General features: G+C 33.8%; 1 protein-coding gene across 1 annotated transcript; it reads right to left on the reverse strand.

Moving 5' to 3' along the window:
* Window positions 1-1,478: 1,478 nt before the first annotated feature.
* On the reverse strand, window positions 1,479-8,094 carry LOC122002840 (nucleobase-ascorbate transporter 1-like). The gene is made up of 14 exons (XM_042558189.1): window positions 7,877-8,094; window positions 4,987-5,084; window positions 4,705-4,881; window positions 4,516-4,616; window positions 4,362-4,437; window positions 4,211-4,270; window positions 3,942-4,129; window positions 3,783-3,879; window positions 3,627-3,713; window positions 3,490-3,548; window positions 3,030-3,121; window positions 2,886-2,963; window positions 2,646-2,806; window positions 1,479-2,101 (listed from the first exon to the last, which is right to left on the reverse strand). Exons 1-14 carry the CDS (start codon window positions 7,950-7,952, stop codon window positions 1,889-1,891), a joined length of 1,563 nt encoding a protein of 520 aa, XP_042414123.1. The 5' UTR covers window positions 7,953-8,094; the 3' UTR covers window positions 1,479-1,888.
* Between the last annotated feature and the right edge of the window lie 7,937 nt (window positions 8,095-16,031).

Consider the following 16,031-nt stretch of genomic DNA (forward strand, 5'->3'; position numbering starts at 1 on the left):
GTAGAGTTTGCAGACAAATTTCATCTCTGGGAAACTACAGCGATGGCCCAGAGCACAAGGACTTTGGTACCTTCAGAAGAGGACATTTTTTTTCTTGTGCAGCTTTTCTTTGTTCCTTTTTTATTACTATTTTATTTTTATTACTTTTTCTGTTTTATGTGTTTGTCAGTCCTTCCAAATCGAATTTAAATATAAATAGTATAAATTTTAAATACATGAATTTTATATTAAACTTATGAAAAGTTTTGGAATTCAAACTTTTATGAGACTTCTTGTTGTTAAAAAAAAGTCAAATGTGTATAATTTTATGAGAAAATTTATATGCAGTACTAATCATAAATAAAATTTTACATGTTGCGAGTTTCTATTGTTAAATATAATGAATATTAATTTATTTAATTGTTACGAGTTTACAAATAATAATTTCTCTTAAATTTAATATATTAAATTAGAATATAGTATATTTTCTATTAAATTAAGCATAACTCTTTTTTCACCTCAATTAGATAAAAAGTATACTAGATTTTTTTAAATAGTATTCAATTAGATAAAAAATATACTAGATTTTCTTTAAATGATGTTAAATTTAGAAGAAATTTTATTAAGCGAGAAAAAAATTATACTTAATTTTTTTAACTCCCTAATCAAAAATAATATATATCAATTTAGCTAATTGTCTCATTTTTTTTTAAGTATAAAAAATCTAAAAATAAGTATAATTCCTCTTAAATTCAGTACATTATACTAGAATCTAGTATAATTTCTATCAAATTAAGCAGGACTCTTTTTTCACTTCAATGGGATGAAAAATATATTAAATTCTCTTTAAATAGTACTCAATTGGATAAAAAATATACTAAATTCTTTTTAAATAGTGCTGAATTTAGGAGGAATTATATTAAGTGAAAAAAAAAATCGTGCTCAATTTGATTAAAAATATACTCGATTCTAATTTAAATTATTGAATTTAAGAGGAATTATACTCATTTTTTAATTTTTTTATATCTAAAAAATATGAAAGACAATTATATAATAATGTTTGCATAAAAAAGTTGAAACAAATAAAACTTTACATGCAAAGAGTAGAAATAAAATTTGTTAAAGATAGGAATTACATGCAAAATTAAAATTTCATTTAGAGATTTTTCTCTAATTTACCCTAATTTTTTATCCTACATTTCTAATTAATAAGACATTTTATCAAAATTATATACATTTTCTAAAATTAAATTTCAGCTTTATAAAATCTAAATTTACAAAAATAAAAACATTACTTGTAAAATTTAAAAATATGGAATTTAAAAAATAAAATATTTATTACATATTTAAATCGAGTAAAATACAAAAAAAAAAATAATTTAACAAAATATATGCTAGATTTCAAAGATGAACACTATTATGGTACCAATATAAATCTTAAAATTTGGTACCATCTAAGAAGAACAAGGTGCATACAAAGCAATGGCAATGGCAATGAATAACAAGAAACCTACAACCAATATGGAAAATACCATCTCAAGAGGTTTATAGCTAGGAAATCGATGCATAAGCATACAGTACACTTTGAGGAATCGACTATAAATAGATGCATCGAATAGTGTTGATTATTGAACAGAGGAACTAGAGGCAGATGAACCAGTTTCCTAATGAAAGGAAACATAAAACAAAATACAACAGAAGCTACCAGCATAAGCGACATCAAAAGAGCAGCAGCAAGGTGCCAACTAAAGTCGATCGAAGCCAATGTATCGAGGTTAGATATCGGCTCAAGCCTTGTTAATTCAAAAATGCAGGATCATCGACTGCCGAGATTGATGAAGAATATGCCGGCACGCGCCACTTATCAAAATGAAGCAGCTCGGTGCTTTCGAAGAAGCTGAGCCTTTTGCTAGGTTGGCGGAAAGAATCTGTTGAGATTGAAAGGAAGGGTATAGAACTCCTCGTTGCGGTTGTCGCCTCTGAATGTTCTGAACTTTACCCACCACGGCATGCCTCGGTCCTTCTTGGACTTCTCAACTTCCAATGTGTTATCGAGAAAAACACCGACGATCAACCCGACAGCAGGAGGCGACAGAAATATAGTATTCAAGAATCCATTGAACTGCAAATAGACGCAGATGATGAACATTTAGTAACTGAAACTATTGAGCTACCACAATCGTTTCACAGAAAAGAAATTAGAACCACGAATGGCACTATCCGTCAGTGTCAAACGATATGATCACCGATTGCTTGTTATAGTCCCTACAGTTCCAGAAGTTTGGGGATGAAGCAAAAAAGTGTGACTACGAGCAATGCATTGTTAACATTAACCGTATGAAAATCGCATTCCAAATGCTTAAGTAATCAGTTGTGAGTACTTTGAAAGACAATCATGTGGGTTTTTTTTTTTTACATACTCATCGGCAAGTTGATGAATGAGGGTTTATCGAAATTCATATATACGAAGAAAGTGCAACAATACTCTATAAACAATCGACAAACTATCTTTTTACAATGTTTTGAGGTGCCTAGTCAAAATGTGAATTAGTAGACTAAGAGACTACCTAGCAAATTGTAGAGAGCTAAGAGCCGTTTGTTCGTTCGTTTAGAATTTTACTTGCTAATTTTCTAGTAATTTCAAAATGCTTCGAGAGATTACTAACCCATCCGGCATGTGTATTTACAGGAGCATGGCCCGAAGAAACCAGGGTATCGTTGAAATACTGTGGAACAGATATTCCGAGGAACAGTGAGAGACCGGTGATGATGAGGTTTCTCATTGAGTTCATATTAGTGAACTGAAGGAAAGACATTCCAACAGAAGCTACAGAAAATACCAAAACCAAAACAAATTAGAAACGTCGACAATATGAACTAAAAGTTTCCAGAAATCAAAGTCATACCAACGAGGCCAAAAAGGACACAGTATATCGCTGCAAATATAGGAAACGGAATTGATGCAAATACGGCTCCGAATTTCCCTGAATCAATGGACGATCATATCAACAGATCGTTTTTAATTCCGTAGCGAGCACAGGAACTCATACCTAAGGTGGAAAAGAATATCATGAATCCAGCTGATATCTGAACGACCCTACGACTACCAACTCTAGTGAGACCAAGAAGCCCAACGTTCTCCCTGCAATTCACTCCATGTAAGGTCGTCATCATTACCAAATAATTATTTTAGACCGAATGATGCATATTTATAATATGTACATATATCGCTTTTCTGATGAATATATAATGAATGCTATTGTTTTGAATAGGATAGCTCAATGCACGAAACTCCTGCCAATACGGATCCCGAGGAAGAGTCAAACCACATTGGGTCTATTGTACATAGTCTTATCCTACAACTCCAACCCATAACCTCTAAGTCACAACAGCAATTTTACCGTTGTGTCAAAACTCCCCTTCAACGCTATTGTTTTGAATAGCAATATATAATATCCAAGGCATGTTTGTGATCAAATGGAAATTTTACGATTAAAAGGAAAATCTTACACAGAAACAGTCGAGCCTGTCCCCGTTCCAAATAAACCGTCCAGCAGTACACCTATCCCCTGTTGTGAAGAATGAATGCTAAAAGACGAGCAGAAGTTAAACACAAAGTCATCGAAGTAGACAAAATCAATTAAGACCTGCCAACCAATGCCTCGGCTCAATACATAGGCAGGAGGAGGAGTTGCAATCGCCAACCTCGATGCTGCTTTATATGCACCAGTCGACTGCGTTTTCAGACAAAAGAAAGTTAAAACCCGTAAAAAACAAATACCGATAATGCATTCGATCACTACCTCTACAAGAGAAACCAATACAGCAGCCATCATGGCAACAGAATGTCCAGCATTGAAAGTTGGTGCACCCCATTGCAAAGGATATGGAAACCTGAACCTGGAAGTATTGATCAATTAAAATTTAGAACCCATGTGAAGTGTGCAATTAGAAAACTTTACCAGGGAGCTGACGATATCAGATTCGCTCGATCAGTACGGCAGCTGTGTTGGGTTTTAGGAGGTCGATGGTTATACGCACCACCCGCTGTTAAAATGATAGAGTATATCCAAATGATGCCGACACAAATGAGAACCGGAAAGCGTTCAAAAATGGGAATGTCCCTGAATGGCCTATAGTGCTTTAAGTACTGCATAATATAAAACTGTGCCATTATAACAGAAGAGTTAGAGCAAAATAGGCAGCTTCATGTCTGCGCGAAAGGAACAACCTGCGATAGTCCAATGAGTAACAAAAGCATCGGTATGCCTATTTCCACGCAATTTCCTACCTAAAAACAAACAAATTATTTGAGGTATCGTATTTTTTTCCATCTTGATTTTCAAGTCTTAAGAAGAATTAGCATGAAAGAACTGACATACAGCAGGGAAACCTCGTTCGAAAAGCCCCAAGCCAACCAAACCAATTACAGGTGCCATTCCTAGAGGACTGAAAAACCTGCACAGATGTGACAAATTTAATTATGAATTAAAAATTGTAAAAGGAAGTTATTCGGTGATCGTTTAGAAAGGTTACCTTGAAAAAATTCCCCAAACCTGACTATAACCGAGAATTATTTGCAAACTGGAGGCGATGATTAGTGCTCCTTGAATAGCTCGCATAGTTTGCAAAAACCTCTGCAAATGTTACATCTATGTTTAATTGGACAGTTTTTGTGAAAGAGGGCGGAGAAGAAAGTGACCGTCTAAAGAGAAATAAACTCACCTCATGTGGGTCTGGGATTCTCTGCAAAGATGAGTCCCTTATGATGTAAAGGATGGGTATCACATACGCAAAAGAACCACCAACAATAGTAGGCAGACGTGTCCCAAACAATGCTTGCAAAAGCGTGTTGATACCCGATACAAACAATAATGTTTGTATTACTCGAACCTTTTCAGCCTATGTTGGACAATAAAGGAGAAACATGCCAGCAAAAAAGCATTAATGGATCTGCATAACCATTACGGTAATAAGCACTGATCAGCTGAAACCACTTTAACTTACATCATTCCCGCCCATTAGTGGAACAAGCGATGAAGGAATCATCACACTGGTGCCCAACATTAGAATGTAGTTCTGGAAGGCCAACAAAATGGTCTCAACTGCAGACAAGATTGAAAGTGAAGCCGTCTATAAAGAATATGCATTATAATGGAAGTGAACGATGGCAAATTTTGGCTGTAATTCTCATGAGAACTACAGTGACTACGATTTATATTGCAAATATGAACAACACAAGTAGCGGTAAACAATAGTGCAAACAAAGATAGTACAGCATGGTAATTTCAAAGAGCAATAGGCTTCATGCTTATGACTCGCAAGAAAACTTGAGATTAAATATGACTTCATGTTTGCTTGATGGTATTTGAACACAAACAGGGAAATTCCTAGTGATTAATCTACAGAAATTAATCGGTAAATATTACATATCTACAGATAAGAGGCAAATTTTTAATAGGTGACCAGTAGAAACTAAAGGAGCACTACTATCAATCAAAAACACAGTAATATCCATAAATAGAATTTGAATATGATAATCACTAATACCCATGTGAAAATAAACTACAATCTAAAGTACATCCTCTAGCACACACACTATCTAACAAAATTAAAATTTATGATTTGACTTAAATTAGGTTAATTAAAAATTTTAAATTGGAAGTTTTGAATTAGGAAGAAGTTTAAATTTCATAAGTTTTAAAAACTTGTAAGTTTTTTAAGAAGCTAAAACAGAAAAGTCCTTGTATTCTCTTCAAAACTTGAGAACGATAAGAATACTAAGTCTGAAATATGAGTGACAGAAAAGTCCTTGTATTCTCTTCAAAACTTTGCCTGACCTTAAACACCCAAGAGAAACCAGAGAATAGAATAAGGAATGGCTGGCAAAAGGAACAAGAAACACCACAACCGTACCAGTTGACATAAAAGTTTAGACAGAGAGAATAGACCAAATCTAGGTGTGCAACAGTGACACTGACATGTAATTGAAGAAATATTGATGCACAGAGACATGATTGTAGTCGAACAAATCACCAGATTAAGGTCTTTTTAAGAGCATTTATACTTAGTATTGTTATTATTACTTGATGAATTATTGTTGCCAGTCGCCCTACCATGACAATAATCAAAGAAATATCCAATATCAGTAAAATTTAACTTGAGGCTTGAATTCTATTTGTCCGAATCCCCATGATGATGACTGAAAATTGTCAAAATCATGAAAACATGTGAAGAACATCTACTACTTTTAATGTTGTTGCTCCAACAAAAATGGGATTAGGTGTTTGCACAAAATTTTTACAAGATTGTCAACAGTGACACCAGCTTCAGTCTTCAGGCTAGAGCAAGAATCTGCTGATAATCTACAAATTATATATACCCTAAAAGTATTTTAAAACTGAAGGAGTAACCTAAGTAATAAAGCATAAATTGAACCATTAATCGCTATGGAAATAAGCAAATTCCATCTGTTGCTAATTTATTCTAACCTTCCTACAGTCATATTATCTTCCTAGTCAAAAATTTCTCAATCAGTGCTCTTTACAAATACCAATCCAATATCTTATCAAAAAAGACAACATAATGATCACTTTATGATAACTTCTCACTTGTGGAAATTATCTTTTTGAACAAAATTTTATGTCTAAAATCACAAATTCTCATAGGAAATATGATAATATGCAGATTGGTGAATTGTTACGATGATCCAACTGGAGACAGAAGAAGAAGAGAAACTCAACGTCTCAGAATTAAACAGATGGCATATTGCAGCTACAATAGTGAAATTTAGAAGAATTGAGATTTTGGGTTCACAGCATTGCAAGACAACATATACATTCCTATTGTCCCACAGTTAACAGTCCTAGAATTGCAAATCACTCTTGAAGACAGGAGGGCAATAGTTAAACATCAAGAAAACGAGTCAAGTGAGTCGATCATTCGTAACGAAAATACTCAAAGATCTCAAAAACAGTTCCTAGTATAAAGCTGACAGACGTGTTTCAGTGGTTCCATAAGCAGAGTTATTCCCAATCAGTTTCCAGTAGCAGGATTCAAAAATGAAGAAAATATCTTTGCTAATGCTTCAAAAATGGTTTTGTAATGGCTAAGTTTCTTGGATAAAATCTGTATGAATGGATCATATAATTCTCAATAACGAAGCAAAATAGATCAAGTTAAAAACTAAAATATTTGCATCCTAAATAGTCAAAACTTGTTAAACTGTGACGGTTCATTTTCTAATGCCTGGTTACAAACAACACAATTGATGGAATCAAATCTATAGCTGTAAGCACATCCCAAAAAAGGACAAGTTTGTTCTTTTGCCATGTGAGGCCAAGAAAAAAGCGGGACTTAAAATTTTGAGACTTGCTTGAGTTTTAACTCTAGGTTAAATAAGAGCGGAACTAGTGCTCAATCTTATCACCAACAAAGGTGCCACTCGAGAGACCGACACTGAGAAAAGACAAAAATATCGGACATCAGGCAGGCAACCGACCAAAGATCACACAAGACGATAAAAAAAAAATCACATCTTTACGGTTTAGGGATGAAATTTACTTAAATTCAAATCGTCATCAAGTTAACACCTTTCTATCCCCTCTATTGTAGGACCATGAACAGGAAAGTAACAAAGCACTCATCCCTACAACTCATTCTCCATATCGCAAGCGCCGGGACGGAAAGTAACAACAAGGGAAAAAATCTCATTTCGTAACACAAAGCAACACTAAAGCAGGCTCATTTCCTTCGATTCAGCAAGACCACGACAACATTTAAGAACCAGCATCCAAAAGAAGAAAAAAAAGGAAAAGGAAATGCCTTCATTTTTGAGATAAATGCGACCTTGAAGCGGGACATATTGAGAGGGCAACAGTTTGAAAAGATCTCTTACCCCAAGGCGGATTGGAGTCGATACAGTACTCCAAATCCTGGAGTTGCTCCATTGGAGGGTGGCTTATGTTCTCCATTCCACCACCACCTTCCTCCTCCTCCTGTCGACGCCGCCGCCGCCGCCGCCACCACCACCACCGCCAAGAGAGAAACAAAGAGCGAACTGTGGGAAAGAGATTCCGCGAAGAGTGACAGGATGAGGAGATGCCTCGCTCAGAGAGTGAAGCGAAGAACGAAGTGAGAGAAAGCTCTCCGACAAGCCAAGCCCCTTATTATTTATTATTTTATTTCATTTCATTCTATATTATTAAAAAAAATCCAGATTAAAAAAAAACTGAAATAAACTCCATGTTCCCTAAATACCCCTATTCTTTGTACAATTATCGGAATGGCCATCCAATAATTGACCAGTTATATCTTCGCATAACCTCAAAAAAATCAAAAAATGACGCCCAAGGGTAATATAGTCATTTAAATGCTATATATACCCTCCTCCCTTTTTCTCCCCAAGTAAACAATACGAAAGCGAGGAAAAGAAGGGGGCGCACGGAAAGAACAATTGCTAGTGATGGAACGCTTGAAGAGGCATCTAATTCCCCATTCCAATTCCTTCCTCGCTTTCCCTTCATTCCTTGTTCATCACAGCTTCCCTTCCCCGCACTTCATCCAATCACATGAAAACATCGTTCTTCGGATATTAATATACTAATTTTATTAATTTCGTTTAAAAAAATAAACAAAATTAAAATGAAATATATATATATATATATATATATATTTATATTACTGGATATTTGATCTTCAGCTGTGGTCAACAAAATCTGCTGACCTTGTCCTGTTCCTTTTCATTCGTCAGATGTTTCTGTCCCCACTTCCCACCTTCAGACTCATCAAATATTTCTTTTCTTTTATATTTATTTTTTAAAATTAAAAAAAAATCAAAGAGAGAGAGAGGGGAAATTGTGGAGAGAGTGAAAAAGTACAAGGTCATAAATGATGATAGGAATTAGCAACAGTTGAGGCAGCAGTCCAAAACGCCAAGCTCATCTTCCCAGGCCTCCTGCTGTTTCCGCCTCATCATGCCTCCCTTTCCCTTTTTTTTTATTTTTTTTATTTTTATTTTTTATTTGCATTTCCTCCATAAATTGCCTGATCATCTCATTACTCAAAACAACGAGCAACCGCGAATAGAGATGATGATATCGATACCTAAATTATACCGTATATCATATTAAAAACCTTAATATATAAAAATTCATATACTAAATTTTCAATATGATATAATATCGTATTAAAATTTTTAATCAAATATACTACGACAATAGGAAAATGCTTCCGTAATTAATTAAATATTTACATAATTCTACTGACGCACTTTAAATCAATTTCTTTTGATGAGGAGATACTCTTGAAAGGATAAGTTATTTGTACTTTTAAATTTATCTTAATGGTTTATTAAAAATTATAATAGGATCGGATCAATATCTCTAGGATTAATCTATTTAAATAGATAAATACTTTGATTACTAACAAAAAAATCTTCGCTTCACTTGTTTTCAACCCCACCCTTCTCTCTTCGGCAATTGACCAAATGTCATATTTACAATTATGAAATTTTTAAACAGCGCACCTAATTTTCAAATTTTCCAAAGGGCTCATTTGTTTGATATTTTACTCTTCAGTCAATCACAATAATACTATTTTTTGAAGTTTAAAATCATAACCACAAAAATTAATGGAGGCGATAAAATGGCAAATAAGTGTGCTTTTTTAAAATTTGAAAATTGAGTACGTCTTTTGAAAATTTCAACAACTTTAAATACTCTCTTAAGGTCAAAGTCGAACGACACTTCCACCTTCTCTCCTCTTCTTATTTTAATGGAACAAGCCGAAGAATAATCTCCAACACTCGATTCTTTTGAGTGTAGTTTGTGGTTTTAATATATTGTGGATAGGGTTAGATTAGGTTAAGTGCAGTGCCTTATCCCTCACTAAATCTACTCTTTAGCATAAGCATCTCTTTCTTTTCCATTGCTTTTTGGGTGGAATATTAAAGAGAATTGTTAATGCAACGGGAAAGTTATTATTGTGTGTTCTTGTGGTCGTTACAATACAAGATAAGACTCGTATTGTAAACCTAATGTGATCCTATCTTTCTTCTACATCCCGTATTGAGCTTCGGTTTCAAGATCGATCAAATTGCACATGGTGTAGTTAAAGTGAGGGGGTGGGATTGGTGGTTTAGGGTTTCATATTTGGGGTTTGAGGGTTGAGAATGAGGGGTTTTGTGTGTTTTGATGAGTGGGTAATTAATGAGGAGAATCTGAGATGGGTCCTGGGGTGTTAGTGTGTGGCATTAAGGGGCAGACTGACAGGTTGGGACCATTTTCAGCGTTGGTTTTGCTTTATTTTCTCTGTCTGCCAGATGGCTTCACAGTGAGCGGTACAATTTACATGGAAATGGTAACACCAGACGCGTTGTTTGGAATGGACCGGGCAGTGTTTTCAAAACACAAATCTCCCAAGGACATAGCGCAGGGGTTCTTAGAATATCACGGTTTGATTCTCTATTGAGACATATTTGACATTGACGATCGTGGGCTGAGATACCTAGGAGCGAAAAAAATTCATGAGTTTATTGGTAGGATATCGATCCGTCAGTTGGATGATTTTTACAAAGACGGCAAAGGCTGCACGGATTGGTTGCCGACGATGTGATATTGTGTTTCCATGATTTACGTTTGGATAATGGTGGGAAATTTTTATAGAATTAGATCTATCATCTTTGGAATTAATTGGATCAGTAAAAACTAAATTATAAAAAAAAACTTATAAATTATTTTATGGAGGAATTTTAAATGAGTCATATATATTTTCAAGTAGTGTAAATTAAAATTGTAGGATAGGTGGTGTGGGTGAATATTGACTGCTTGTTTTTGTCTTTTCGTCATGTTCATTTGATCTATCAGATTAGTACGAAGTAGATAATACAAATAAAAACACAAATGAAATGACTCACAGATTTATTTAGTTCGATACATTTTAAGGCATGCGCACTTAAACATGGGTATACTAGTAGTCTTATTTCTGAAAACTTTTCAGAGGAAAAAAAAAAAAAAACTAATCTTATAATTTAAAGTAGAAGCAAATTAAAGATAATAGAATAAGTACGGTTTGTAAAGTAAATATAAACAAAATCCTTGTCTTTGCCCATTCTGGAAGTCCTGAGCACAGCGTATTCTTCTTGGAGCTTCCCCGGTTATAGAGCTTCGCATTGTAGCTTTTCTTTTGAGCACCTGAAGTATGAGTAATGAGGAATGGATGATCTAAAGCCTTGCCTTGAAGTCTCTTTTATAGAGTCTTTTTGCATACTTGGAAGCCTTTAGGGAGCCCTGAGCTTAGCATTTATCTGATTCGAATTCACTGCGTTGTTATCCTAACTCGATCAAATTTGGTCCAGGGCGCTTGGAAATCTATATAAATCCAAGCGCTTGGACCTAACTAGTCTAAGATAGTTGTCTTCCGTTTGTAGTCCAATTGCCTCAGAAACCTATATCAATCCAAGCGCTTGGACCTAACTAGTCTAAGATAGTTGTCTTCTGTTTGTGGTCCATTTGGCCCCCCCCCCCCACCCCCCCCCCCCCCCCCCCCCCCTCGTCCGTCGTCCGTCCGTCTTGTTGTTCCTGCAAGAGAAGCATGCAAACAAATAACCTAAGTCTTAATCCTATAAATCTACCTAGTCTACTAGACTTACCTTTTTCTTAGATTCAACTCATCCAAGACTTACCAACATAAAGTCTACTCTTTAGGATTTCACATTGCCAAGCCTTCAATCCTCCAAACCCATTTGGATTTTTGCTCAGCTTAATCTTGACCCTCGGGATTTTTCGCTAGACCTTCGGTTCTCGACCTATCTAGGGTTCCCACTTGGTGTCCTCAACCCTCCAGACTTCTCGCTCGATGACCTCGATCTGTCAAGACTTCCTTCTCAATCCTTCTGATCAGGACTTCTTTGCCTAATCTCTAGTTAAGACTTTCTCATACCTAACATCCAGTTAGGGCTAGTCACTCAATAGACTTCTCACCTGTCTAACATTCGGTTAGGACTTTTTCTTGTTAGTTATCTAATCCTGATTAAACTTTTCTCTTATAAACATTAAGTCTTGTTTGTATCAACTCTTAATTAAATTCACCAAACTTAGATACATTGTCAAATATTGAAACCCTATAAGTTGATTAGATCAACAATTCCCTTTTGATGTTTGATAATTTTCTTAAATTAGGTATTGGTTCTTAGGCTACATTTGATAGGATGTAATCTGCTTTGTAATGTAATCAATATTACATTACAATAATGATTACTTTGTTTGGTACAGTTTTAAAATTGTAATGTAATGTAATCTGGATTACAAAAGATAACAAATTTTTGTAATTTAGATTACAAGGTCAAACCATATAATCTAATTATATTACAAGGTCGCCATTTTAACTAAAACTTAAATGCCAAATATAACTATAGTCCATTTTCGGCATTAACTGATCATCGGTGTCGCTTCCATCATTGGCCATCGAGCGTCGCATCTGGGCACCGTTGTCACTAGCCACCACCTCCAGGCACCTTCGTCATTGCCTCCAGGCACCACCGTCAGCCATCGTCGCCGGCAGCCACCTCCAAGCACCGTCGGCCACAGCCGTTAGCCACCAACCGCCGCCACCGACTGTTAACCCCCGTCGTTGGTCACTGACGTCGCTAATACTATTGCCACCGGCTGCCGCCACCTCCGAGCACTATTGGCTACCGCCGTCGGCTGCCACCTCCGACTCCGGCAGAGGTGTTGCAACCGTGGCCATCAACCGTTGCCTCCGACTAAGATCACAGGATATTTTTATCATTTTATAATAATACGAATTATATTCTTTTTTAAAAAATATTAAATATAAAACAAAAGAATGTAATCATCTTGTAATCAAAGATTATATAATTACATTACCAAACATAATAATATAATCAAGATTATATTACATTACAAACATAAGTTTAGGATTTTATACCAAAATTGAGAGATTCAAAATATTTATATATTAAGGTCACTCTCCTCTTTTAACACACATAAAAAATATATATAAATCACCTAAGGTCTATTACATTTTGCATCGACAGTGAGTTTTTATTTTTGGAAACACATAAAATAATTTTAGCTAAACCAGTTATTTTCAAAAACTATACTTGAAATGAGATTATTTGTGAAAATGTCTGTTTTGAAACTTCCTTTTAAAATATTTTCTACGAACATTTATTAAAAGATTTTTGAAAAATTATTTCAATGTTTTATCAAAATAACTTCTTAAAATATTTTTCAAAAGTTTTGCAAGATTTTCAAACATAGTTTAAATGATTTACAAAATTAATTTTAAAAGAATTTTGAAATTATGTTTCATCTTTAAATCAAGACTCTCCTCAATCACATACCCATAGGAATTCTTGTTAATCACAAGAAAAATTTTATAGGTGTCTCAAGGGTTAATCCAAATTAAAAGAATAACTAAAATATTTTTTAAAAATTTTAAAAATTTCAGAAGTTTTTAAAAGTATGTTTCAAAACATGTTTAAGAATTTTCAAAATATTTTTCAAGAATTTTTTAAAAGTATTTTCAAAACATTTATAAGATTTTTCAAAAACAAAACTTCTTTATTTTTAAAAGCATTTTAAAAATGTTTCAACACTCCTTTCTCTTAACCTGATACACTATGATTATTCTTGTTGATCAAAAAATGATCTATTTATATGTCTTAAGGGTTTAGGATCTTAGTGTTGACCTAGGGATTTTGTATTTAAGTATTGGTCAACAAATTTTCAGATATATATAAATTTTTGAAAAATATATCTATAAGTGCACTCAATCAAATATGAATTTTATTAAAATATTAATATACGAATCAATCACTATTTTAAAAATATTTTTTAGAAAATAACCCATAGATTTTGAATTTTTTTTTCAAAATATTTTCAATTTGAAAGTTCTTGTCATTTCACTCCTTCTAAGTCGTCTCAATACAATTAAACATAGTAGCCTTATGAGTTTTGTGAGATAATTTATTAATTTTACTTGATTTAAAATTAAAAATTTAAGAATTAATTGACATTTGAGTTAGATTATGGTTTACCTATTAGTAAAGTCTTTTAAAGAAATTATACACTTAACCTTCTTCTTGAAAAATTATGGTCTAACCAGTCTAGGAAGTGGTGAGATAATTTCGATTAGTTCCACTTAGCTAAATAGATCAAGCAGGGTACATCTTATCAAATTTTCCTAACATCCTCTCATCTCACCCTACATATTAGATTAAGCAAGTATCAAGTAAGTTTAAGTCCTCATCTGACTGTTCAAACTTAACCAAAAAAAAGACTAGCATGAATGATATGATATTTATTAATATAAAAATTAATTAAGTATGTATACATGTTCATGGCAATTATGCATAGGTCAATCAAAGTCAAACAATTTTTAATTAGATTTCTAATAATGCATTAAATTCATTTCATAGATTTTGTGGGAACCCATAAATATGTCAACCCATTTTGACATATTTTGATTTTTATTAATTTTATTAGGTATAATTTTATTAATTAGTTCCATAATTATAAGGTACATTATTAGAATAATTTAATTTTGAATATTTAAATTTTAGATTTGACTTATTTAAATTTGTAAATTTATTGTCTTGAATTATGGTAATTAATTTTGAATTAAATTTTACATTTTTAGTGTTTGATTTTTTGAATTATTTCATAATTAAACAGACGCCCAGGTAAAGTCCGACTGAACTTAAAGGTAAATAAAAAGTTGATTTTTTATAATGCATATAATTTGACTATAACGAAATCAATAATTTATTATAAAATTATTATTTCTTAGTTATTCTTAATTACTGAGCTAATAATATAATTGGTTAAACAGATTAAGGGATAACATGATCGGTCCATCTTTGTTTATCACTTATAATATTTTTATGGATAAGTGTTAAAAAAAAATGTAGAATCAATAAATTACAAACTTCAAACTGAAAAAGGATATTTAATTTATTTCAATTCCATTTTCTGAGAATAATTTATTCCGTGAATTGAACGTACTAAAAATTCGACAATCCAGATATAAGAATAAATGAGATTGATAGATTAGACAGATATATAATTCAATTCTTTTACCCGAAAATGGGCGACCATTTATGAAATAGGAGGTGGGAGAGTTGGATTATTCAACTTTTGGGGCCCAAAATGACATATTCCACGCATTCATTTTGTTTTACTATTATTGGGCCCAATTTGAGATAATTCCGGTGTAGGGTATCGACTACAAATTGTTAAATAAATAATAGTTTTTGTATATTTTTATAAAAATTATCATGAACTTTTAAAGTCTTATTTTTTTTAATTATATCTGAGACTCGTTGTTGTGAGATAACCTAAGTTGATAATCTTAAGATACTTGTTCGGTATTAGATTCAATCGATTTACTCTGAGTATTTTTCGAGTTTGAGCGAGAAGTCATTGAACTAGTCCCGAGTTTTTCCTGAGTTTGAGTGGGAAGACTAATGCTAAGTTGGTCGACTTGTCAACTGCCGAGCTATTGAGCTACCGAGTTGCCCAAGCACCCGAGCTATCGAGTTGCCAAGTTGACCGAGCTGCCAAGCTGCTGAGCTACTGAGTTGATCAAACTGGTAAGCTAACCGAGTACTCCCTAGAAGAAGAGTCGAGTGCTTTTGAGTGGACGTCGAATCAAAACTCTAGTTGCCTGAGCAGGTCTTCGAGTGGTCTCAAGTGATCGTTGAGTGCAAAGTTGGGAAAGTCGAGTCGAGAAACCAAATAGTCAAATTGCCAAATATTGCTCGAGCCTAAGTGGGTCATTGTACCAAGTCGGGAAAGCGATTTTGAGTATAGAAAGGAAACACTGAGGTATGGTTAGACGCAATTTTCTTAAAACAGATTCATCTCCTTACAATGCTATGAGATCACGATAGACATTTGTTTCTTGTATACAATGACAAAACCACAATCTCAACATAGCGCACAGGGACGAATCCAGAAATAAGAGATGGACTGGACTGATCTCGTATTAGCTGAGTTTGTCAAGAGGTCCGAGTTCACTTTGAAAAA

This window comes from Zingiber officinale, chromosome 7A (assembly GCF_018446385.1).
Source record: "Zingiber officinale cultivar Zhangliang chromosome 7A, Zo_v1.1, whole genome shotgun sequence".
Lineage (NCBI taxonomy): Eukaryota > Viridiplantae > Streptophyta > Magnoliopsida > Zingiberales > Zingiberaceae > Zingiber > Zingiber officinale.